This window comes from Octopus bimaculoides, chromosome 4, assembly GCF_046866305.1.
Source record: "Octopus bimaculoides isolate indiv1 chromosome 4, ASM4686630v1, whole genome shotgun sequence".
NCBI classification, from domain to species: Eukaryota; Metazoa; Mollusca; class Cephalopoda; order Octopoda; family Octopodidae; genus Octopus; species Octopus bimaculoides.
In genome coordinates this window covers 96579901-96606595 of record NC_142931.1, presented here as the reverse complement: position 1 = coordinate 96606595, position 26695 = coordinate 96579901, and the positions used below count along the sequence as shown (strand labels likewise).

The window sequence follows — 26695 nt, the reverse complement described above, 5'->3', positions numbered from 1 at the left end:
TCTCTAGCAGTTGAGTGTCCATCACTGATGAAGTCAAGGAAGGATCAAATCACATGATCTAGTGGTCTCAGTGGGGATTTATCTCCCTGCTAGCAATCGAAAGAAGCATGCATTTTGTACCAAAAGCCTATATGAAAATTTCTCTCATGGCATCTCCCATACTAAAGTTCGTTCTAACATAACATCTATGTTTAAGTAGGAATAAATATTAATTCTTTTAGTATTTTTCAAATTAGTAATCAATTTAATAATTATTGACAATCCAATGTTTATAATCATCATCATCATCATCATCGTTTAACGTCCGCTTTCCATGCTAGCATGCGTTGGACGATTTGACTAAGCACTGGTGAACCAGGTGGCTACACCAGGCTTCAATCTGATCTGGCAGAGTTTCTACAGCTGGATGCCCTTCCAAACACCAACCACTCCGAGAGTGTAGTGGGTGCTTTTACGTGCCACCAGCACGAAGGCCAGTCAGGCGGTACTGGCAACGGCCACGCTCAAAATAGTGTATTTTACATGCCACCTGCGATTGTCAATAATTATTTCATTTGAATAAATCTGAATTATAAATCTGTTCCAAAATAAATACATTCACCCACACATTATACATTCTTATGTGAATTTTCATACATTACTACCTTCTATTTAATGGTAGGGAATGAGTGAACCTGATGATTGAAAAAAGTGAAGAAACTATGGATATCTTTCCTGAAAAATGAAAATTAAATAGTCATCAGATACTACTGAAGAAACTTTAACATATTCATCACACAAATGAATGGCACACACACACACACACACACACACAAACACAGTGCATTGGTTATAACAAGAAAAATTACTAAATATATTTTGCACAGTATAATTATTAAATATATTTGGCTACTCCATTTTCCACAATAATGAAATCATTCAGTAAAAACAACTCCAGTTGGAGTCGGTTAACCTTTGCACATAAATTATAAGTCAGCAGAAATATCATAGAATAAAAACTTCAAAGAGATAATTCAGGCAAAGGGGCATTTAGAATAACTTTATAAAATACTCATTGTAGGCTATGTTCAATCAAGAACTAATTAGTTCAAACAAGACTAATTAAATATTTTTCAAAGGAAAATCATCACAATTAAGTGTATTTTAGCCAACTCTAAGCCAAAAATTCCCATTTTTTATGTAGTTTCTCTTGGCACAAAATATTCATTTTATAATTGTTTGGACATCTTGATATATTTACTGAGATGAGAGTATAATTTAAGAGAAATAATACTCTGCAGTATGAGGTTAAAATTCATTATACATGTCTTGCACTGAGGCCTTAATTTGATATCCATATTATTATCGTTTTAATGTTGACTTTTCCATGCTTTAATGTTGAGTCTGATTTTTCATAGCCAGATGCCCTTCCTACTGCCAACCAATATCAGTTCCCAAGTAAAGTAATATTTCCCCATGGCCAGACATGTTTAATAGAAAGAGGAAATTAAGGACACTGCTTATATGAGAGTCATGCTCATTTAACTATCACACTATGTCAAGATAAGGAGACACAAACACACATACATTCATACAGGTACATACATGTGCACACAATGAGCTTCTCTAAGTTTTCGGCTACCAAAACCACTCACAAGGATTTTGTTGGCTCAGAGTTATAGTAGAAAACACTGGGCCAAGGTGCCATGCAGTGGGACTGAATTTAAAACCAAGTGGTTGGGAAGTGAACATCTAAACAACAGCCATGCCTGCACCCATATATATATATATATATATATATATATATATATATATATATATATATATATATATATATATATATATATATATATATATATATATATATAATATTAGGGATAAAAATCCAAATTTACAGGTAAAAACTCAATTAATTCAATTTATCAAAAATTACAATTAAATTAAGTTTCACAGTATAAAATATATAAATATATAATTTTAGTGAAAAGAACCAAAGTTCATGAACTCATCCATGAAAATCCAGTCACATATAGAAAAAATTAATAAGTAAATGCATGATAAATAAGTATAATAAAATACAAAGTAAAAATCATAAAATAATGATAATAAAACGACTACACGTTTTTCATAACCAAGTTTTCCAATAAAAAATAAAATATATTAAAATTGATTAAATCAATCGAAAATCAATTCTATTCAAAAATATAGCTAATCTTCAGGTCAAAATACAACAATAATAATAATAAAAGGAATGTATATATCAACCAACAATAAATAACAAATGAATGTATATAAAAATACTTATTATATTAAGATAGAAAAATGTTAAACAATATTATTAAAAAGAAATTTAATACTAATCTTATCGAAAATTATAAACGTGACATTATTAACTTTACATTTATTAGAATATAAACTAACAGAAATATTAAATGCAAATCTTATCTTAACGAGTCTTCCGTTTAAAATACAATTTAAACGAAGTTTTAGGTTAAACTAAAATTATAAACATAAAATAAATAACTTTAATTTTAATATAAACTAACAAAAAATTAAATCACCATTAAATAAAAGAAAAAGCATTTAACAAAATTATTGAAAAGAAATACAAAATTTATCTAATCGAATCTTTAGCTTGAATAAAATTTTAAATGTTGTACTATTAACTTAACCTTAATTAGAATATTAACTAATAATCAAAGAAATTATATAAAAAAAACTACTTATTTATCCCATAATCAAAAAGAAATATTAAACAATATTATTTGAAAAATGCAACACTAATCTAATCGAAGTTTTGGTTTAAACTAAAATGATAACTTAGTGTTAAATAAGGTATCGGCTAACATTAAATATCAATTGAATTACTATAAAAATACATATTGTTTTTATCTTCATTAATATTGTTAAATGATTTTCTATCATTGAATGGAAAAATATGTATTACTGAAAAACAGTAAACAACATGAAATATGAAAACAAATGAGCTAAATATGCAAATAACGAGAGAAAAAAAAAGGACAAATAATACAAAGAATGACCCTTCATCAGTTGTCAGCTGTTTATCTACTACCCATTTCGAGCAATCTTGTTATTTGCGTATTTAACTCATTTATTTTCGTATTTCATGTTGTTTACTGTTGGTGACGTCTTATACTCATATATATATATATAGTTTTAGGGAAAAGAACCAAGTTTCAAGAACTCATTGAGGAAAATCCACTATCACATATAGAAAAATTAACAATTAAAAGCACAATAAATGAGTATAATATAAAACAAAGTAAATATCATAAGATAAAGATAATAAAATGACTACACGTGTTTCATAACTAATTTTCAAATAGAAAAGAAATTTAAATCAATTAAAATCAATTAAAATTATCGAAAATAAATTCTATTAAAAAATACAGCTAACCGTCAGGTTGTAAATAGAACAATAATTATAATATATAAATATATATATCAACCAACAATAAGTACCAAATGAATTTATATAAAATACTTATTTTATAAAGATAGAAAAATTATTAAAAATATCAAAATATCAAAATAATAAACATTTTTTAAATAATAAACTTAGTTCTTTTCCCTAAAAATATATATTTTGAAATATATTTTAATCTATAAAGCTCAATTTAATTTTAATTTTTTACAAATTGATTTTAATTGAGTTTTTACCTGTAATTTTGGATTTTGTCCCTAATATTATTATTATTATATATATATATATATATATATATATATACATACATATTATTTATATTATTAATTAATTGAATGCCACACATCAATTTCCAAGTATATATATATATATATATATATATATATATATATATATATATATATATATATATATCCATCATCCATCATTTTTAATCCAGGTTTTGTCCCTGTTAACGGGGGTGGCCGGATCTACCACAATTCTATAGCAACTGCCCTCACACCATCTCACCATCTTGCCCGGTTTTGGGCGTCCTCCCTTCTCAAGCCAACCCTCCCAATCTCCTCCTCCTCCACCTGTTCCCTCCACATTTTCCTCAGTCTACCTCGCTTTTGCTGCCTATATATCTCAAACTCTAGCACCCTCTTCAGAACATGCTCCTCATCCTGCCTCAACACATGCCCATACCACCACACTCCATTTGCCCTTGCCAGCCATTTCACTGATTCCTCCAACCCCAGCATCTCCATCAAGTCCTCAGTCCTCTTATCAAACAGCCTCACACCACACATTTCTCTCACCATTGCTCTCTCAGTCCTTCTCAAAATTGCCATCTCTCTCTCAAACGCCATGTCTCATTCCCATACAACATTGCAGCTCTCACACAACTCCACATTCCCTGAACTTCACCCAGCCAGGTCTTGCTCTTGCTGTCACAGCTGCTTCACATCCACAACTTATATCCACCCTATCTTCCAAATAACAAAACCCTCTCACTGTTTTCACCTTGTTACATAGTGTTTCCACTGACTTTGTCAGCCTTCCAGCTCTTTTCTCACATCTTCCATAAACAAACTCTCTTGCCAGTCTTGGGGTCACCTTCTTCATTTTCATACATCTACTATGAATCCATTTCTTACATCTTGTACACAACACTGCATTTACCATTACCCTCCTCCCACATATACCACATGGATCCACCTTACTCACTAACACTTCTCCTTCCACCCCACTCGCCATCACCTTTGTCTTCCCAAGGTTTACCATCAATCCCTCCATTATCTCACTAATCAGAACAAGATCATCTGCATACAGTATCTCCATTAGCAATCCCTCTCTTGCACTCTCCATCACATCAACCACTATTGCAAACAACAATGGTGACAACAAAGATTCCTGATGCACACCAACTTTTACCACAAACTCCTCCGGCAGCTCTGATCCAATTCTCACTCTTGTCTTTACCGCCTCATACAAACTCATTACTGCTCTCACTATTACCTCTAGTACACCTCTCTTCCTCAATGCCCACTCAATCCCCTTCCTTGGAACCCTATCAAATGCCTTCTCCAGATCAATGAAGCACATATACAACTCCTTCCCCTTATCTCAGTATTCCTCCTGCAATCTCCTTACAATGAACACTGCATCTATTGTCCCCTCAGCTTCCTGACATAAAACAAAACTGCATTTCATCCACATCCACCCCTATCTGAATTCTCCTCTCCAACACCCTTTCTACTATCTTCATTGCATGCTCCAATAACTTCACTCCTCTATATGCACCACAACTCATCACATCCTCCTTCTCCTTGAAGATTGGTACCACCACACTCAGTGCCCAATCATCTGGCATTCCTCTTCCATCCAGCACACCCTGGCAAAGCTACATCATCACAACAATCCCTATCTCTGCACTTGCAGTAATCATTTCCACACTTACTTCTAATGAACCAGCTGCCTTTGCTGTTTTCATTTCCTTCATTGCTTCCACTACTTCCTGACTAACCCTCTCCACTGGCCCCTTCACCACAGCAACTTTTACCCTCTGATCCCATTCGTTCTCCTCATTCACAATTCCCTCCATATGCTCCTTCCAAACTCCTCCCCTGTCCTTCTCACCTTATCACTCCACCTCATGCATCTCCTTCCCTCAACATCTCTTCCATCATTTTTCATTGATTTAATAAACCTAAACACTCTATCTGAGTTCTCATCCAGCCCAGTCAACTTCTCCTCAGCCTCCTATTATCATAGTCCACCAGGCAATAACACAGGAATTCAAGACAGGATGCCCCTAGGAGCTCCTCTATGCTGATGACCTTGCTCTAATTGCTGAGTCACTATCAAAACTAGAGGACAAGTTTCGGTGTGGAAGCAAGGATTAGAATCGAAGGGCCTTAGAATCAACCTAGCTAAAACCAAAGTCCTAATAAGTAGGAAGGTAGAAAAATCACAAACACCTTCAGGTAGATGGCCCTGCTCGATCTGTAGAAAAAGCGTAGGTAGAAACTCTATAAGCTGTACCCAGTGTAAGCTATGGACATATAAGAGGTGCAACAATGTCAAAGGAAGGCTAACTAGGAAGATAGTTGTTGTATGTAGCAGATGCTCAGGAGCAATAAACACTGAAAATGTGCAGGGAACAACTGCCACATTCCAGGGAGAAAAACTAGAAGTAGTTGATAGCTTCCGTTACCTAGGTGACCAAGTCAGTAGCGGGGGAGGGTGCACTGAAAGTGTAGCTGCTAGAATAAGAATAGCCTGGGCAAACTTCAGAGAGCTCTTATCTCTGCTGGTGACAAAGGGCCTCTCTCTCAGAGTAAAAGGCAGACTGTATGACGCATGTGTACGAACAGCCATGCTACATGGCAGTGAAACATGGGCCGTGACTGCTGAGGACATGCATAAGCTCGCAAGGAATGAAGCCAGTATGCTCTGATGGATGTGTAATGTCAGTGTGCATACTTGACAGAGAGAAAAGTTGGAAGCTCAAGTTGTGTGCAAGAGAGACGATTGCGCTAGTATGGTCATTTGGCGAGAATGGATGAGGATAGCTGTGTGATAAAGTGCCACAGCCTAGCGGTTGAGGGTACCTGTGGAACAGGTAGGCCCAGGAAGACCTGGGATAAGGAAGACCTGGGTGAGGAAGACCTGGGATGAGGAAGACCTGGATGAGGAAGACCTGGGTGAAGCACGACCTTCGAACATTAGGCCTCACCGAGGCAATGACTAGTGACCGAGACCTTTGGAAATATGCTGTGCGTGAGAAGACCTGGCAAGACAAGTGAGACCATAACCCGTGGCCTTTACCAGGAGTGTAGCCAGCCTACTAATGCGTACCTTTCCTTCTTTGGACACAAATCCCTGCTTGCAAAGACCTGTTGAAGCAAGTGAAATCGGAACCGAAATCAAACCAAATTCGACAACTGGCACCCATGCCAACCTTCCTTCACTGAACTCTGCTTGCGAAGAACTGTTGGGGCAAGTGAAATCATAACTGAATCAAATTCGATGACTGGCACCCATGCCAGTGGAGCGCTAACAGCACCATCCGAGCGGGATCACTGCCAGAGCAGCGATCTGGCTTCTGTGCCAGTGGCCCATGTAAAAAGCACCATTTGAACATGATTGTTACCAGCGTCGCCTTACTGACACTTGTGCCGGTGGCATGTGAACAAAACATTCGAGTGAGGTCGTTGCCAGCACCGCTAGACTGACTCCTGTGCAAGTGGCACGTAAAAATACCATTTGAGCATGGCCGTTGCCAGTACCACCAGACTGGCCCTTGTGCCGGTGGCATGTAAAAGCACCCACTACACTCTCAGAGTGGTTAGCGTTAGGAAGGGCATCCAGCTGTAGAAACTCTGCCAGATCAGATTGGAGCCTGGTGCAGCCATCTGGTTCGCCAGTCTTCAGTCAAATCGTCCAACCCAAGCTAGCATGGAAAGCAGACGTTAAACGATGATGATGATATATAAACATATACATATATATATATATATATATATATATATATATATATATATATAAATATATACATATAAACAATACAACAATACAAACACAATATGAACCATTCAACTACTCACAAGGAAACCTAAACCCCAGGAATGGAAATAGGCCCAACAAACATAGAAGATGGGAAGAAAACAACTACCACAGACAAAACAACACATACAGACCATATAGACCATTCCTGCCTCTACAAGAAAACCTAAAACCTGAAAATGGAATTTGGAGACGCAACAACACAACCTCTTTTTTTGGGAAAGGATACTTCAACCATACTCCAGACCCAACACACCAAAAATTTTGAATGAACACACGAAACACATAGACCCCAAAATAATAAACCTATCTAAAAGAGAACTTAGCGAAAATGAAATGAACCTACTACTAAAAGGCCTCAAATTTACACCCACACCAAATCTCATAGAACTAAAAACTGAAAACTTTAGCCGCCATCTCCGCCTTATGAAATTCTTTGAAAATAAGGAAACAGAAAATAGCTCAATCATAAGAAAAAATTCCCATTTCACCCCTCACAAGGGATGGGACAAACACCTAGACACATACACAGAGACAATCTCCAAATTCCCTCTCAACACACATAAATGCAAACAGAACCTCTGCAGAGGAGAAAAACAAGCCTTACAAATACTAAAAAATGACAAGTCGGTCATTTTAAAAGAAACTGACAATTATAATTATGGATACAGATTACTACAAAGAAAAGATACTGGAGATATACTACAAAGAGGAATCAACACAACCGGAGAAAGCAACATTAAAAAAAATTGGAACATTAATCAATGAATACCAGAACTTCTTTACAGACAAGGAGAAAGACTATTTATGCAACTCAAGAACCAAAGAAAGCAACTTTTATGGATTACCTAAAATTCATAAAAGCTCGGAAATACAGAGAGCCACAAATGAACACAGGAACCATTATATAAGAATACAAAGGCCTGCAGACCTCACAATGTGACCCATAGTTGTAGGACCCCAAGCACCAACACAGCAACTAAGCTACTTCATAGATGTACTCCTCAAACCTTTATGCCCACTGATACCAAGCTACATAAGGGATGACATAGACTTCTTCACACACAATCCAAATACAGTTCCGGAAAACACCATACTTGCAAGCTTCGGTGTCACAAACTTATACACGAACATACCACACACCCTGGGTCTGGAAGCGATAAAATACTGGGTAGAAAAATACAGGGAACTCATAGATAAACGTTTCAAAACAGACTTTATCACCAAAGCCAACCAATTAATACTTGAAGAGAACACATTCTCATTTAACAACAAGTCATACCGACAGATAAAGGGCACGGCTATGGGTACAAAATTCGCACCTTCATATGCCATCCTAGTGATGGGTTTCCTTGAGAACAAACTATACGATGAAATAGGGAATGTCTTCGAACACAACTTCAGAGAAGACATCAAGAAAAAGTGGAAACACTACCTCGATGACTGTTTCATTTTTGGAACAGATCAGAAGATCTACGAACATTCCACAACATCCTCAACACACTGCACCCATCTATCCACTTCACAATAGATACCAACTACAACGAACTTCTCTTCCTAGACATCAACATCAAGATACACAACTCCATCGTTACAACAGACATCTACTACAAAAAAACTGACACACATCAATATTTAAATTTCTACTCCTGCCACCCATCCCACATAAAAAGAAACATTCCATATAGTATAGCAAGACGCATATGCAGCATAGTGACTGACTCACAGACACACCAAATAAGACAAGATGAACTTAAAAACTTCCTACTAGAACAAAAATACCCACTCACCTTAATAAAAAATGCAATCTCAAGAGCAATGAAATTGGACATCACAACTCAGAACTCCAAAAAAGAAAAACAAAGAAAACATCATCCTTTTCGTAAACACACACAACCCTGCAATCACCAACATGTTTCACATTATACATTCAAACTTACCAATAATACTACAAAGCCCCAAAATGGGAAACCTACTAAACAAATATTGCATAAAAAACTTAAAGAAACACCTAACATGAGCAAAATTCTCATCAGAGAATAAAACCGAATTCTTCGTGAAAGAGTGTGGAGATGGTAGATGTGGAACCTGCAGTAAACCCATCTACAAATATATAGAGGGGAACAAACAAATAAAATTTAAGAGTGGTCACACATTCAAAGTAAATGCAGACATGGATTGCAAGACACGGAACGTAATATACTGCATAACCTGCCCCGCATGCAAGGAGAATTATATAGGCGAAACTGGACCTTTTTTATGCCAACGAGCCAGAATTCACCGACAACATGTCCGACAGAAGGAACTACGAAAGATTCCACTGAGTGAACACTTAGAAGCATGTGAAGAAGGAAAATTTAAGATCTTTCCCTTCTATAAATGCCCAAGGAATGACTCCTCCTTCAGGAAAAATATGGAGAAATACTTCATAACAAAATTCTCAGCCAAACTGAATGGCTGAAAACATGAAAATCACAAAGGTGCCTCAACCTCAACGCGTGCCTGCGCATCATCAACCAAGGCATCCCTAAACCTCCCTTTAACGGTTCCTGACAACAGATAGAGTGCCTCAGAAGTGGCTTCGAGCCCCTCCACAAAAAGTGGAAGAGCTGTCTTTCCAACTTGGTTTACCACAAATCTGGGCAAGGCATGACGGTCAGGTAATAACTGATGCGATAAACACATTGGCTACCTCCGCTCTCCCTTTCAGGGACAGACTTCGCCAAGACCAAGTCTTGGCTATACCGGCCACCCTGCTTGAGACCTCTGCCCAGTTCTTCTCCACCTGGAGGTTTGGACCAAACCAAACCAAACTCCCAGCAACTTAACCGGTTCCTCCATCCAGCAGCCTACAACTTTTTCGCTAATACCTTGGCCAAAATCTTCACTTCTGTATTTAGCAGAGTGATGGGCCTAAAGTTTTCTAAACAATCCCTCTTGCTCAGGTCCTTCCTGACTAGTGTCACCACTCCCCAGCGCACAGATCTGGGGATCCACCCATTCTGTTGCCAGTTCGTGTACACACCAGCCAACAGATGTCCGAACAAGTCTGGCATACTTTTATATAATTCATAGGGTAGGCCATCAAGTCCCGGCGATTTGCCCTTACCACAGTTCGCCAATGCCTCAATTATCTCCCCAGGCGTGATCGGCCCCCTCACAAGCCTCCGCATTCGGCCCTGAGAGGCATGGCAGCCCAGCAAAGAAGCCCTCAAGGTCTTCCCCACCACACGGCTCACCATCACCCCTGAAAAGCCGCGGAAAGTGCTCCTGAAAGGCCCCACACATCTCCTCAGGTTCATTTACCAGAACGCCTTGAAGGTTTGCCACAGTCTGAATAATGGAGTTATTACCCCGTTGAGCCTCCACCACTCGGGCCCATCTAGCAGCTTTTGATTCCTTTGCAACCCATTGCACGTATTTTTACTCTGATAATACTTCCCATGTGTTAGCTTTCGAGGTGCTGATTTAATTCCGGTCTCTTAGCCTTCACCTGGTCCGCATTACCATTCCCCATGGCTTTCTCTAGCTCCTTAACTAGACCATCGCCTATGCTACGTTCCTTCTTAGCTAAGCCTATACTAAATCTAATTGACTCGTATTCTATGGCTCGCTTAAAGGCGTACCACCATTTATTATTAATGATGCTACCTGTTAAAGCCCTTTGAATTATTAACTTGATCCGCTTTCTGTACTCCTCAATCGCCAATAAGGACTTATTGAGTTTCCAGTAGCCAGATCCCTGTCTATACATATCTACAGTCAGCTCATTTGTGACCATCTTGTGGTCACTGTAGCTGACTGGGTAAAACTGTGGACACTTAACTATATCTTTATCTACTTTTCTTATCAATATCCTATCTAGATATGACCTGGAAGACACATCGCTACTAGACCATGTCCACAATGGAGCGTTTGGGTGTTCCAGCCTATACGGGTCTACCAGCTGAAAGTGGCTGAGCAGATCCCAAAAGCCAGGATTCGCTGTTTTGTATGTCCGCGAGCCAACACAATCAACACATGCATTGTCAATTGTGTTGAAGTCACCTAACACAACTAAAGAATGCGACGTAGCAAGGAATTTCCTGAGGTCACGGAAATATTGCCTCTGTAAACCAGTTGAAATGGGTGCATTAATTTGCGACCAACCTGACTGTCTTACCACAACTGGATGTCAAATCCAGGACAACCAGCTTGCCTTCTTGATCAATAAAAACAGACTTTACCTCAGGAACCCGGTCTCTTTTTATTAAGACCAACACCCCACCCCCACCTCCTGGCCAAGATGGAGAGACGTATCTCTCATAGCTGCTCAAGAGGGGGAGCAGATCTCTTGGCCTGCTTATCCGAGTTTCTGTGGCAGCAATCACATCTAAATTCCGCAACCTGATGTCATTGAGGAAGCGCCCTTGCTTCCAACTTGATGACAGGCCACATACATTTATACATCCAATGTGAACAGCCATAAGAGTCTTACCTTAGCTGGTGTCTGGAGGTAGGGAAACCCCTGCCTTTTCCATTCCATCTGAGGCTTGTGGTGTTGGAGATATAAGACTCTCAGACATATTTGGTACATAGTCCAGTCTGGGGGCTCCGACATCTTCTCTGAAGTCGTTTGAAAATATGTTAAATATTTTTCGAGTCGTTTTATATATCACTTTACCATTTTTTGTCTCAATTTTCTTAAGTTTACTTTTTTGACAGTTGCCAGGCGGTTTGAAAGCTCTCTGTTTGCTGTTCGAACCACCATGTAGCAACTGTCGTTTTTCTTGAGTTCCCGCTTTTTTGTCCTTTTTGGTTCCAGTTTGGTTTTCGTTGGGGAGGATGGCTTCAATTTTCTTTTACTGGTCACTGCAGTCTAACGCTCTCCAGCTTTCTCCACTGGTGCTGCTTCTGGTTCCTTCAGTTTCTCCTCCGCTGCTTCTTGGCTGGTTGCTTTTTCGGTTTCATTCTGTTTGCAATCCACCCTAAGGTGGCCCTTCTTCCCACACTGGAAGCAACGAGGCTGGCGACCTTCCACTGACACAACCAGTCGTGTCTCGTCAACCTCAAAACTTTCAATTATGTCTTCCAGTGTGGCCTGTTCTGCCTGTATTATTATTTTTAAGGCCTGTCCATACTACAGGCGTGGCTCAATCACGGTGGCATCCAAGACAGTTAACCTATCCTCTAAACCCATTGTCACCGCCGCAAGGAGCCACTCTGGGTCCACCTCAGGGGGAATATTGTTAATTGTGATTTTGGATGTTCTCCTACCCATATACAGTAGTAGGAGAACCACATTCTCGGTCTTCAGCGACTCCACAGAATGGAGTCAGGCAGCTTCTTCTGACTCCATTCTTACCTCAATTGTTGCATACCGTTAGCCTCTGGCAATGTAGGTAATTTTTTGCCAAATTGGCTTGAGGCACTTTTCAATTTCTGCTTCCGTGACATAGTCAATTTTTTTTTTCTCTGATGTTATAGGTTTTGTAGATGATTGTCTCTTTTTCAATTGTCTCCAGAAAACTTTGGCGAGGTGTTGCAATAATGCCGTGCCCCTCCCTTTTCATCATCTGTTTGTGTTTCTCGGTGCTGTTCAAGTTGACTTTTTTTAGCTTGGCACCAGTCACCGCTGCTAAGTCTAGCTTTTTCTTTGCCATTTTCTCCTTCTCAATTTCCGTGGTATCCTTCGTCTTCAGGCTTTTCACATCAATATTTTTCTTCGTAGTTGCTGGTTGTTGTTTTCTCGGATTGATGTCAATAAACTTAAGATTCCGTCAGTATGCAGTGAGTTTGTGTGAGTGAGATAAATAATTTGTCCTGTGATGGAACCTGGAAGTCATTCAAAGAAAGAGTGTACAAGATTTGTAGTAACATTCTTGGCTTTATTGTAAAAAAACACCGAGATTGGTTTGATGATAATGATGAAGAAGTTAATCTCATCTTACTGGAGAAGCGAAAGGCATTTAACATGTTGTAAAATGTTGACATATCAACGAACAGGACAGTGGCTACATATTTCAAGGCTGTAAAAGCAACAGTGCAGAGGAAGCTACGGATGATGCAGGAAAATTGGTGGAGTGATAGGTACAAGGAAATCCAAGAAGCTTCAAATGCTAACAACTCCAAGCTTTTTTACTCTCTCTCGGAAAAAGTTTATGGACCAGTTTCATCAAAGGTTGCACCACTTCGGGGCAAGGATGGCACAGAATTATTAACAAATCCTAAAGATATTGTTGGGAGATATTTTGATGAGATGCTCAATAGACCCACTGAAGTTGATCTCTCTTTTCTTGATAATATACCTGAGAGACCAATAAAACATCTTACAGCAGAAGTTCCAAACCTGGCTAAAATAAATGCAACAATCAGGAAATTGAACAATGGAAAGGCCCCTGGTATGGATGGACTAGGTGCAGAGATATATAAATATGGTAGTGATCATCTTTGTGCAATGTTGACGGTTGTGATTCAGAGGGTTTGGCAAAAGTGAAGAGGTTCCTCCGGATTGGCATGATGCAACTATGGAGATACTATATAAATGTAATGGTGGAAAGGATGTCTGTGATAATTATCGCGGCATCTGTCTGTTAGCTGTTCCTGGAAAGATCCTTTGTAGAGTAATGCTGGACAGATTGCTTCTGCACATTGCTGATGTGCTTCTACCAGAATTGCAATGTGGGTTTAGGGATAGTAGGAGTACTATGGATATGATATTTTCAGCTAGACAGTTGCAAGAGAAGTGCATCGGACAGGATATGGACTTATGCCAGGTTTTCATTGACCTAACAAAAGCGTTTGATTCTATCAATAGAATTGCACTTTGGGAGATCATAAAAAAGCTAGGATGCCCTGAAAAATTTGTGAGAATGCTTAGACAATTTCATGACAAGATGGAAGTGAGAGTTAATGTTGGAGGTACCTTATCAGATCCAATTTCTGTAGGAAATGATGTAAAGCAAGGTGATATTCCTGCTCCTTCACTGTTTGCTATATATTTCGCAATAATCTTTCAAATAGCTATTAAAGATTGCCCTGAAGGGGTCTATATAAGATATAGGACAACAGGAATACTGTTCAATCTCAAAAGACTCTGTGCCAAAACGAAAGTTCTGCATTCTCACCTTGTTGAGTTTCTGTATGCAGATGATTGTGACCTGTTGGCACATTCTCAGAAAGATATGCAGCACATGGTGAATGCGATTTCTGCAGCATGTGCAGCATTGGGTCTAACAATCAATCTAAAAACAAACTGTTATAATGTACCAGCCAGCTTCCTCCAAGATGTATATGGAACCTTTTATAACTGTGAATGGTCAAAAGTTGCAGACTGTACCTAGATTTATTTATTTAGGAAGTACCTTGAGCACTGCTGGTCTTGCTGATGAAATTTCATACAGAATCAGTAGGGCTAGTAGTGCTTTTGATAGGCTTGTAGGCATCTGTGGAAACAATATATCTTCACAAATTAAAGTTAAGATATATAACACATGCGTCCTCCCATCTTTGCTATATGGAAGTGAGGCATAAGTTGTTTACCATAGGTAGGTAAGGCAATTGGAACGATTTCATCAATACTGTCTGAGAAAAATTTTGGAGATAAACTGGAAAATGTGGAGGTGCTTGAGAGGAGTGGTAGTAGAAGTATAGAGTCAATGATTTTGCAAAGACGTTTGAGGTGGGGGGGGACATTTGGTAAGGATGAGTGATGAGCGACTGCCCAAGCAGTTATTGTCTGGTGAACTGGAAGATGGCAGGAGACCAATGCATAAGACTAAACTAAGGCTTAAGGATTGCTTTAAAAATACTCTAGTACAGACAGGAATTGCAGCTGGTAATTGGGAGAGGGAGGCACAAGACCATGATGGATGGAGGAAGATAGTGCATGATGGTTGTTCGAGGTTTGAGAGGGAGAGAGTGAAGTATGAGAGAATTGGGAGGGCACTTAGGAGGGGGAACCTATGGAAAATGAGTTTTGCTTTTTATGTGTGTGGTTTGTGGGCGGAGGTGTTTGAGTCGTGCAGGCCTGGTGAGCCATCAACATTTTCATAGAAACCGACCCATGATAAACAATGATGTAGCTATTAAAATTCATAACAGAACGTGTGTAAAATGTGGAAGGGTGTACCTCTCAGTTGGAGGTCTAAAAAGACATGTTAAGAGAGTGCATATGGTGGCACCTGTTTCTCCTACTAGCCAGCACAGTTGTCTAGTATGTAATAAAATGTGTAAAAGCTTGGCCAGGCTTAAAAGTCAATATAAGGGCATCACATGACAACAATTATGAATCATTTCAGTAAGTCTTCTTGGCAATGGCTTTTCTCATGTAACAAGGATGCAGCTGTGATATATATATATATATATATATATATATATATCATCATCGTCATCATTTAATGTCCGCTTTTCATGCTAGCATTGGGTTGGACAATTTGACTGAGGACTGGCAAGCCAGAAGGTTGCACCAGGCTCTAATCTGATCTGGCAGAGTTTCTACAGCTAGATGCCCTTCCTAACGCCAACCACTCCGAGAGTGTAGTGAGTGCTTTTACGTGCCACCAGCACAAGGGCCAGTCACACGGTACTGGCAACAGCCACGCTCAAAATGGTGTTTTTTACGTACCACCTGCATGGGAGCCAGTCCAGCGGAACTGGCAACGACTTCGCTCGAATGATTTTCTAACGTGCCACCAGCACAAGTGCTAGAAGGCGACACTGGTAATGATCATGCTCAAATGGTGCTATTTACGGGCCACTAGCACAGAAGCCAGACAGCTGCTCTGGCAATGAACACGTTTGGACAGTGCTGTTAGTGCTCCACTGGCGCAGGTGCCAGTCATCAAATATGGTTCAATTACGATTTCACTTGCCCCAACAGGTCTTCGCAAGCAGAGTTTAGTGTCTAATGAAGGAGATATGTCATCATCATCATCATCATCATCGTTTAACGTCTGCTTTCCATGCTAGCATGGGTTGGACGATTTGACTGAGGACTGGCAAGCCAGAAGGCTGCACCAGACTCCAATCTGATCTGACAGAATTTCTACAGCTGGATGCCCTTCCTAACGCCAACCACTCCGAGAGTGTAGCGGGTGCTTTTACGTGCCACCGGCATGAGGGCCAGTCACAAAGGACTAGCAATGGCCACGCTCAAAAGGTGTTTTTTAACATGCCACCTGCACGGGAGCCAGTCCAGCAGCACTGGCAACGACCTTGCTCAAATGATTTTCTAACGTGCCACTAGCACAAGTGCTAGAAGGCAACGCTGGTAACTATTACGTTCTAAAGGTGCTATTTACGGTCACCAGCACGGAAGCCAGACAGCTGCTCTGGCAATGAACATGCTCGACAGTGCTGTTAGTGCTCCACTGGCGCAGTGACCAATCATCAAGTATGGTTCAATTTCGAGTTTAGTGTCCAATGAAGGAGAGGTTGGTATGGGTGCCAGTCATCGGATTCGGTTCGATTTCGATTTCAGATTCAAATTTCAAATACCAAATTCCAAATTCACTTGCCTCAACAGGTCTTTGCAAGCAGGGTTTTTAGTGTCCAATGAAGTAAAGATACAGATTAGTGAGCTGGCTCACAGATTATGCTCTCACTTGCCTTGCCGGGTCTTCTCACATACAGCATATTTCCAAAGGTCCTGGTCGCTGGTCATTGCCTCGGTGAGGCCTAAGGTTCAAAGATCGTGCTTCACCACCTCCTCCCAAGTCTTCCTGGGTTTACCACTTCCACAGGTTCCCTCAACTGCTAGGGTGTGCCACTTTTTCACACAGCTATCCTCATCCATTCTTGCCACATGTCCGTACCAGCGCAATCGTCTCCCTTGCACACCACAACAGATGCTTCTTAGGTCTAACTTTTCTCTCAAGGTACTTACACTCTTTCCAGTGTGCACACTTACATTACACATCCATTGGAGCATACTGGCTTCGTTTCTTGCAAGCTTACACATGTCCTCAGCAGTCACGGCCCATGTTTCACTGCCATGTGACATGAGTCATACAGTCTACCTTTTACTCTGAGTGAGAGGCCCTTTGTCACCAGCAGAGGTAAGAGCTCTCTGAACTTTGCCCAGGCTATTCTTATTCTAGCAGCTACACTTTCAGTGCACCCTCCCCCGCTACAAACTTGGTCACCTAGGTAGCGGAAGCTATCAACTACTTCTAGTTCTTCACCGTGGAGTGTGGTAAAGGTTGTTTTCTGCACATTCTCAGTGTTTATTGCTCCTGAGCATCTGCCACATATAAAAACTATCTTCCTAGTTAGCCGTCCTTTGATATTGCTGCACCTCTTGTGTCCATAGCTTACACTTATGGAGTTTCTACTTACGCCTTCTCTACAGATCGAGCAAGGCCATCTACCTGAAGTTTTGTCTACCTTCCTACTTATTAGGACTTTGGATTTAGCTAGGTTGATTCTAAGGCCCTTCGATTCTAGTTCTTGCTTCCACACCTGAAACTTCTCCTCTAGTTCTGATAGTGACTCAGCAATTAGGGCAAAGTCATCAGCATAGAGGAGCTCCCAGGAAATTCCTATCTTAAATTCCTGTGTTATTGCCTGGAGGACTATGATAAATAGGGGGGGGTGCTGAGGACTGAACCTTGGTGGACCCTTACCTCTACCCGGAATTCTTCACTGTACTTGTTGCCAACGCTCACCTTACTGACAGCGTCCCTGTACATGGCTTGCACAGCTCTCACTAACCACTCTTCTATCCCTAGTTTCTTCATTGACCACCAGATAAGGGATCGAGGGACCCTGTCAAAGGCTTTCTCCATGTCAACGAAAGCCAGGTACAGAAGTTTATCTCTGGCTAGGTATTTCTCCTGCAGCTGTCTTACCAGGAATATAGCATCAGTGGTGCTTTTTCCTGGAAGGAACCCAAACTGCATCTCATCTAAACTGACTCTCTCCCTTCATTACCTGGTCCAACATCTTAATACCTCTGTAATTGTTTGTGTCTAGAGCGTCACCTTTACCTTTGTAGAAGTTGACTATGATGCTGCTACACCAGTCATTGGGCATGACTCCTTCGTGTATCACCTGATTAACTATATGGGTCATTAGGCTATAGCTGACACTGCCAGATATTTTGAGCATCTCTGCAGTGATTCCTGATGGGTCGGGGGCTTTCTCTGTCTTCATACTCTTGATCGCTTCATCTACTAAGGTACTGTCAATTAGGATAGCTGGTCCCTCTGTTGGGTCGGCATGCGGCAGACTCTCTTCCTCCCATTCATTCTCTTTATTAAGCAGCCTTTCATAGTGGCGTCTCCAGACCTCTCTCTTTGCAGCCTTGTTTAGTGCAAGTGAGTCATCATCCAAGCGGACACATTTCTCACCTACAATATCACGATTCTCTCTCACACACTGTCTTGCAACACGAAATACTTCAAGTCTTTGGTCCAGATCAAGTCTTGGGAATAAGTATCCTACTCATTTTGCTTATTTTGTTTTATCTTTGGTAATATTGGATGAAAATTTGAGTCAAGATGTATTGTCTGTTTATATTCCATTTGAAAATTTACAGCAGTGAATTCATTACGAAACCTTTCCTTTTCATTTTATCACTATCGTTTTTCATTTAACTTTTTCTTACAGCGACCTCATCATTTTCATTCTATTTGAAAAAATTATGGTAGCCAATTCATGACAAAACCTCTTTCTTTTCACTATCATTTTTTCACAGCGGCCCTCTCGATTTGTACCTTTTGTTTTTCTTTTTCTTTCTTATCTTCATTACCTGCTCCTCCCCTCTCTCTTTCATACCTTCCTCTTCCTCTCTCCTTTCCTTTCATATCTTCCTCCTTTTCCCACTTCTCTCTCCCTCCCTTTGTCTCTCTTTACACCTACCTCTCTCCCATATCTTCCTCCTTTTCTCATCTCTCTCCCTCATTCTGTCTCTCCCTCCATCTACTGCTCTCCCTCTCTGTTTCATACCTCCCACTTTTTCTTTCCTCTCCCTCCCTTTCATATCTTCCTCTTTTTCTCACTTCTTTCTACTGCTTTGGCCTAGTTTTCTACAGCTGGATGCCCTTCCTAATGCCAGCCACTTTCAGAATGGGCTGGGTGCTTTTTACCCAGTCTACTTACTGTTATATGCTTTAAAGCAAAAGATCTCTGTATTTTTACTAAATCACCCTTCAATGTCATGTTTGTGTATGTGTATATAAGAGAGGGATGTGTGAGTGTGTGTGTGCGCGCATGAGTGTGCGTGTGCACACAAATGTCCCCAATATAAAAATCAACACAAAAACTAATTGTTTACTTTTTTCATTACTTTTTGAAAATAAGCTATGAAATAAGATAAAAATGCATTTTCCCCAATAATGTGTTTATCAAATTATATACACCATATGTATATGTATACATGCTATTTAGATTTTTAAATTGTTAGTTTGTCACACACACACACCAACTCTAATCTTTCATTTAACACAAGCATATATGTCTTTATCTGCTATTCCATTCAATATAATTCCTTCCATAACTATTGTCATTTACTTGTTTTCCTCTTCCCTCTCTCTTTATGATTCTTTCTCTCTCACTGTGTATGTGTGTGTGTGTGTGTGTGTGTGTGTGTGTGTGTGTGTGTGGCACAATATATTTTTATATAACTAGATTAGCCTAATTACTATGGGGTACATATAGTCCAGAACCATAAGGTAATCAATACAGATACTTGTGTATTCCATTACTATGTGGTATACATACCAATCTGATACATGTAGTTCCCCAAGTAAATCCAGCTCCAATACTTACCTTTCCTTCTTCCTGTCTGGTTTCCGTAATAAAATACCCAAATTCTCAGGACTACAAATGACATTCAGACTTTCATGAAAATCTTCCAGATTCTGTAATAAAGATATGTAGTTGTTGGGAACAGGGAACGACAGAGATGTCAAATATCACTGTAATCATCATCAACAATGCCAGCACTATCACTGTTACCTATAACCAACATTGTCATTAATATAACTATCACCAACATTATCATCATCGACATGATTTACATCACCAACATCATCAACATCATCCTCATTACCATCAATATCATTATGACAATCATCATCATCATCATCATCATCATCAAGGTTTTCAGGTCTGCTTATTCCTCTGATCTAGAAGGGTATCATGAAATTGTAATAAATGGTAAGAGAGACATTAGAGAAAACTGAACAAAGACACAACACTTTACCTTGCTGTTAAGCGAAGAATTCAATTTCTTCAATTGGCTTTTTTGTGGCTCTGGTAGTTTAGCAATAACATTATTGCGAATCTGAAAGAAAAATTTTGTGTATGAATTACAGCAACATAATTTCATAAATTCAATAATCATCTTCAGTTATTGAGACCAAAGTCTCTGAAGCAAGTCACATACAGTCAGTGTTTTACATTTGACTTCATTACAGCAATTACCATACATGGATATACAATATTCTCCCTTAAATATTTTAAAGATCACATAAGTTTCTTCCTGAAATTACCAAGGTATTTATTCACTTGTATGTAGCACTCATGGTTAAAGGAATAGGTACTAACTCTACTCTCAGAATTAAGTATTAAAGCAGGATAATTAGCCGTATTATAATTGCAGGGGATCGTAGGTATTATTACATAGGTTCTTCTGCTACTATTTGGAAATTTAGATCACATAACCATTCTTCTTCATTTAAGATTAGGAGAAAAGGTAATTTTATGAATCTTAGTTAATGTATTTGGAATTTGAAAGACAATATAAAGTGGTCCATTATTAGTTATGTTCCATCATACAATACTACTAATTTTAAATGTGATCTTTGCCTAGAGGAAAAGTATTAAATAATTACTTCAAAATTAAAATTATTAAATTGCAGAACCAGTACAGAAATAAGTATAGAAAAACATTTAAATACCTCAATAGTAAATAACACCTTCATTTATAATTGCTTTTCCTATAATCTAATAAGTGTAATTTTTCTAAATTTTTTTAGCATACATAAATAGCTAGATAACTACATGTCATTATGTAGAATTTCAGTTGATTTTTTATTCTTTCATTATCTACTGACATCATAACTTTAAATACTAAACTGGTTTTTCTTAGAATATTCTATTTCTTCTTAGTGTTCTTTTTGCATGGGTTCATGTATTATAGATATTATTTCAGTTCACTTTGAATTTATCTATTTTGGGTTACCTTAATAACATTGTGTTAGCACAATGGAAATGATTATCAGTCCTGTATGGTATAATCATGAAATAAAGATGTGTTATTCTCCATTAGTGCTCGTGTTGTTATATGTTGTTATATATGTAGACAGTGAGAGAGAGAGAGAATCACACTTAAAGTTGGTAACACATATGCACACATATTGACATACAATACATTACTTCAAAATATATACTTCGTTTTTACATATTACTCATATGGTACATAAATTTGTATTTGTTATTCTCTCTATCTAATATTCAATATATTAATAAAGATTTTACATTTTTTCTCGTCTCTCATTTTCACACAGATGAGGACAGAACCCTAAGTAATTGCAAATACAGACATACAGATACATGTATACACATGCACAAGTATGTACACTCACAATGATGGCCAGTATTTGCAGAAGTGCTTACTGAGGATCCAGCTTGGTCTTAAATCCCCTCTATATAAAATATATGTATGTATATTATATATATATATATATATATATATATATATATATATATATATATATACTGTTACATTCAAGATTTAAAGAAAATGAACTTGGAAATATATTACAATAGCACTTGATAAGGTACAAAATATACAATATTATCCAATACAAATGTTATTCCGCAAGGAAATGACAATTATTAATATTGTTGGCCTGTTTTGAATGTCTACACTATAATATATCCAGAAAAGGACATCAAGTGAATAGAATATACAGAAATAATCACCAGTAACAGTCCGGTTGACGCTCAATATACATTCATTAACGATGAATCCAACCTCTCCTGACATCAGGTCAGCACTCTCCTCATTTCAAGTGTTCTGACATGTTTTTCTCGTCCGCTACCCTTTTTAAAGGCTTTTTTTTCCCTCTTTCTTTTTCTCACAGCACAGACTATCCGAATTTTTAAAAGGACTTTGTTTTTTTTTTATTTCCTTTTTTTTCTTTTCAAACACATAGAACAACGTTCGCATTGCACAAACATTAAATCGAAATGTTTTTTTTTTCACGTTCATAACACTACCTCTCTTGACCCTGACCCTAACCCCTCTTGAAAAGAAAGTTTGAATCTCTGAAAACTTTTTTTTTATTAAATATAATACAATATTAAAAACCATAATATGAAGACAATTAATACAACGTGAATACAATAGATCAACAATAACATTTTAACAGCTACCTAGATAATGCATCTGCAATAACATTTTCGGTACCACATATGTGTTTAATATTTATATGATATTGCTGGAGAATAATACTCCACCTCAGTAATCTCTGGTTGCTATTTTTTATCTTGTTCACAAACACAAGTGGACTATGATCAGTATATACATAACAAATGGTGAAGAACACAAATATACATTGAAATGCTGTAATGCAACAAAAGAGCAAGTGCTTCCTTTTCTATGGTGGAATAATTGCATTGATGCTTGTCAAATTTTCTCAAGAAATAACACACTGGGTGATCAATACTGTCATACTCTTGTAATAAGACAGAAACAACTCTGATATCACTTATGTCTACAGCAATCTTGAACGGTCTGTCAAAATCAGGAGCAGTTAACACTGGAGAACTGATTAACATTGATTTCACTTTATCAAAAGCAGCTCGACATTAATCACTCCATACAAATTTTGAGATTTTCTTTAACAGTGATGTCATAGGTGCAGATACAGTTGAGAAATTAGGACAGAATTTTCTGTAGTAACCTGCTATTCCAAGGAATATCATGATTTCCTTTTTACTTTGGTATACAAGATACTTGACAATGGTTTCCACTTTGGCTCATACAGGTTTGACTTTACCTTGACCAAGCTCATAGCTGAGATAGATGACTGTTCCTTTACAAAATTTAACAAATTTATAGTCATTTGAGCATCAGAACATTTATCAAAAAATGATCGCATTCGTTTGACATGATCAGACTAATTACTATTCACGACAATTACGCCATCAATGTATGAGTATACACAATCTAAACCATTGATTATATGGTTCATCAATCTTTGAAAAGTGGTGCCAGAATTCTTCATGCCAAAGGGCATAACCTGGTATTGGTATAAACCATCAGGTGTTACAAAAGCAGAGATTTCTTTAGCTTTTTCTGTTAATGGAACTTACCAGGAACCTTTTAGTAAGTCAAATCTAGTCAGACATGTACAGTTTCCTATCCTGTCAATGCAATAATTAATATGAGGAATAGAAAATGAATCACTTTTGGTCATACTGTTTACTTGAGGTTTTGCCTGGCTGTCTCCAATGCACTGTGTAGTCTGATCTTGAAGTCTGTCACATAATCTAGTAGGCTAATGGTAACACCGTCACCTCCTAGCCACTTCTCCTTCATGAGCTTCAGAGGACTATGAACAGTACAATCATAGACAAGTTGAAAAGGACTAAATCCAAGGGATTCTTGTATGACTTCTCGGGCTGCAAACAACAGTAATGGAACTCCTTCATCCCAATCCTTGAAGTGTTCAGTGCAATAAGCCCTCATCATGTTTTTTAATGTCTGGTTGAAATGTTCTAAGGCACCTTGTGACTTAAGTTGGTAAGTGCTGGATGAGATCTGATGGATATTTAATTTGTACAGAACTTGCTGGAAAACTTTGGTCACAAAGTTGGAACCTTGGTCTGACTGTAACACTTTCGGGAGTCCAAAAGTTGTGAAGAACTTGACAAGTGACTTTAAAATGTTCTATCCTTCAGTGGGATAGCTTCTGGGAATGAGGCACACATGATGTCTTAGGTAATAGCCTAACACAGTCAATGATGACGTGTGAGAATGGCTCTTCAAAGGCTGGAATTGGTTGTAATGGTTCACATTCTACACCTGAAATAAGCACTCTGGCTCCAATTGAAGACTTCTCAGAAAACAGAAGGACATCTTCCAAGATCAGACTCTGAGAAGCTCCAGTATCCCACAGGATTTTAATGGGCTTCAAACGGGTATCACCAACCAAAGAAACCAATCCACCTGTGATGAATGGCATGTAGTGATCTTTAATAACATCATCAGATGTGTCAAAAGTACCAGTTTTAGGCACAACAGTGGGCTGGTCAGGGTCAAGAACCTCAGCTTCTATGATAGATGAGATGAAGGCATGAGGTATCGAAGGGTTGTTCTTGTTTTCCAATTTGTAACAATCCGAGATCAGGTATCCAGGCTTCTTACAATACAAACACTGTTTGTTGGATAAAAAAACTGGGCGTCTTGGTGTTAGAATTTGATGTTTCCTTTTTGTCGCTGTCTTCTTTTCCTTTAGATGTTTCTTGATCGCTCTTCTTTGGCTAATTTTTCTGTGGCCGAAATCTTGATGGCATCTTTTTGTGGGTGAGGGAATACTAATCAGCCAGAGTAGCAGATTTATGTAAATTTGTGGCTTTTTGTTCATCAATATAAGTTTTTAGCTCAACAGGTACACAACTTTTGAACTCTTCAATTAACAACATTTGTCTAATTTTGTCATAATAATCATTAAGATTATTTGATGAACACCACCTGTCAAACATTATTTCCTTTTCATGGACAAATTTAACATAAGTTTGATTGTCAAACTTCTTGTAGTTGCAAATTTTTTGCCTGTGAGCTTCAGGGACTAATTCATATGTGTTCAGAATGGTTTGCTTTACATACTTGTAATCATAACTCTACTGGATTGACAATGAAGTAAATATTTGTTGGGTTTTACCAGTGAGTACAGACTGTAACAATACTGTCCAATATTCAGTAGGCCATTTTAAATTCAGAGCTAATTTTTCAAATTGATCAAAATATTTTGTCAATACGTTTTTTACTGAATGGTGGAACGAAACAAATTTCTTTAGTAACATCAAACCTCTCGGATTTTTCTTGAGCTTCCTGCCACTCTAACTTCTTTATCAGTAGTTCCAGCTGCTGGCTTTGGTATATGGTCTCTTCTTTTTCTTTTGTCTCCATCTACATATGATCTCTCTCTAGCTAGTAGTGTAACTCATTTCTAACTGTTTAAGTTCTGCATCAGAACTGGTTGTTATTGGTACCAACTGCAATACATCATCTGGCAGTATGTCGTCATCGACAACAATTCAACAACAATTCTCTTGATCTGATCTTTACTCATGGATTGTTTTACATCTAGATTAAAATGTTTACTAACATTATAATCTTACTCAAAGCATTAATAAGGTCTAAAAAGGGGTTTTGATCAAATTGATCCAAAAACGTATCAAGGCGAAATGCCATGACTGGCTATTTCCATGCAGCAATCTATAAAATATTTAATTTGAAAAATTGAACTTGGAATAATTTACCCTGTAGTGGTTTCGAAGATCCCAGACGAGCCCCCAATTAATCTGTTACATTCAAGATTTAAAGTAAACAAATGCACACATTAAAGTTAAAATACTACTTGGAAATTTACTACAATAACACATAATAAGGTAAAAAATATACAATATTATACAAGGAAATGGCAATTATTAATATTGCTGGCCCGTTTTGAATGTCTACACTATAATATATCCAGAAAAGGACAAAAAAATCGATACAAATTTTATTCTGTCAAGCAGCGAGTCAGAATTCAAAGGATTTTCGATTGAAGACCTTGATAAATCTAACTCTGTAACCGAAAAAAAAAAAGGACGTGGTATTTGATAATGAACCTGATGTTTCATTTTCCAAAAGTGAAAGCAGTGAATCCGAGAGCTCCGATGACAGCGATAAAGAGAATGAATTGGTACCTGAATAGAGTGAAAATTTAAAAACTCTTTCTTTCAGTGATTTTTCTCAAGAAACTGGACCAAGTCACAGTCTTACCCAGGAGAGCAAAGCTTTGGACTATTTCTTTTTGCTTTTTCCTATGTACCTAATTGAATTGATTACGGCGGAAACAAACCGTTACGCTGAATGCAAACAAAACGTAAAAAAGGATAGTTTGTGGTTTCCCACAAACTTGAATGAAATTAAGGCATATTTTGCCATAAATATTATTACGGGCATTAGAAAGTTACCCAGAATAACAAATTACTGGAGTAGTGATGAACCCTTTGGAGACA

At 38.2% G+C, this 26695-nt stretch overlaps 1 protein-coding gene across 1 annotated transcript in view; it reads right to left on the bottom strand.

Annotated features, from left to right (window-relative positions):
- The window catches only part of LOC106881474 (E3 UFM1-protein ligase 1), a 94774-nt gene that overhangs the window by 6222 nt on the left and 61857 nt on the right, over positions 1 to 26695 (bottom strand). Inside the window, exons 14-15 of the mRNA XM_052967292.2 lie at positions 20661 to 20741; positions 20225 to 20316 (exon numbers count right to left, since the gene is read on the bottom strand). Of these exons, the coding sequence (XP_052823252.1) occupies positions 20225 to 20316; positions 20661 to 20741 (173 nt within the window). The remainder of the gene's footprint in view (positions 1 to 20224; positions 20317 to 20660; positions 20742 to 26695) is intronic.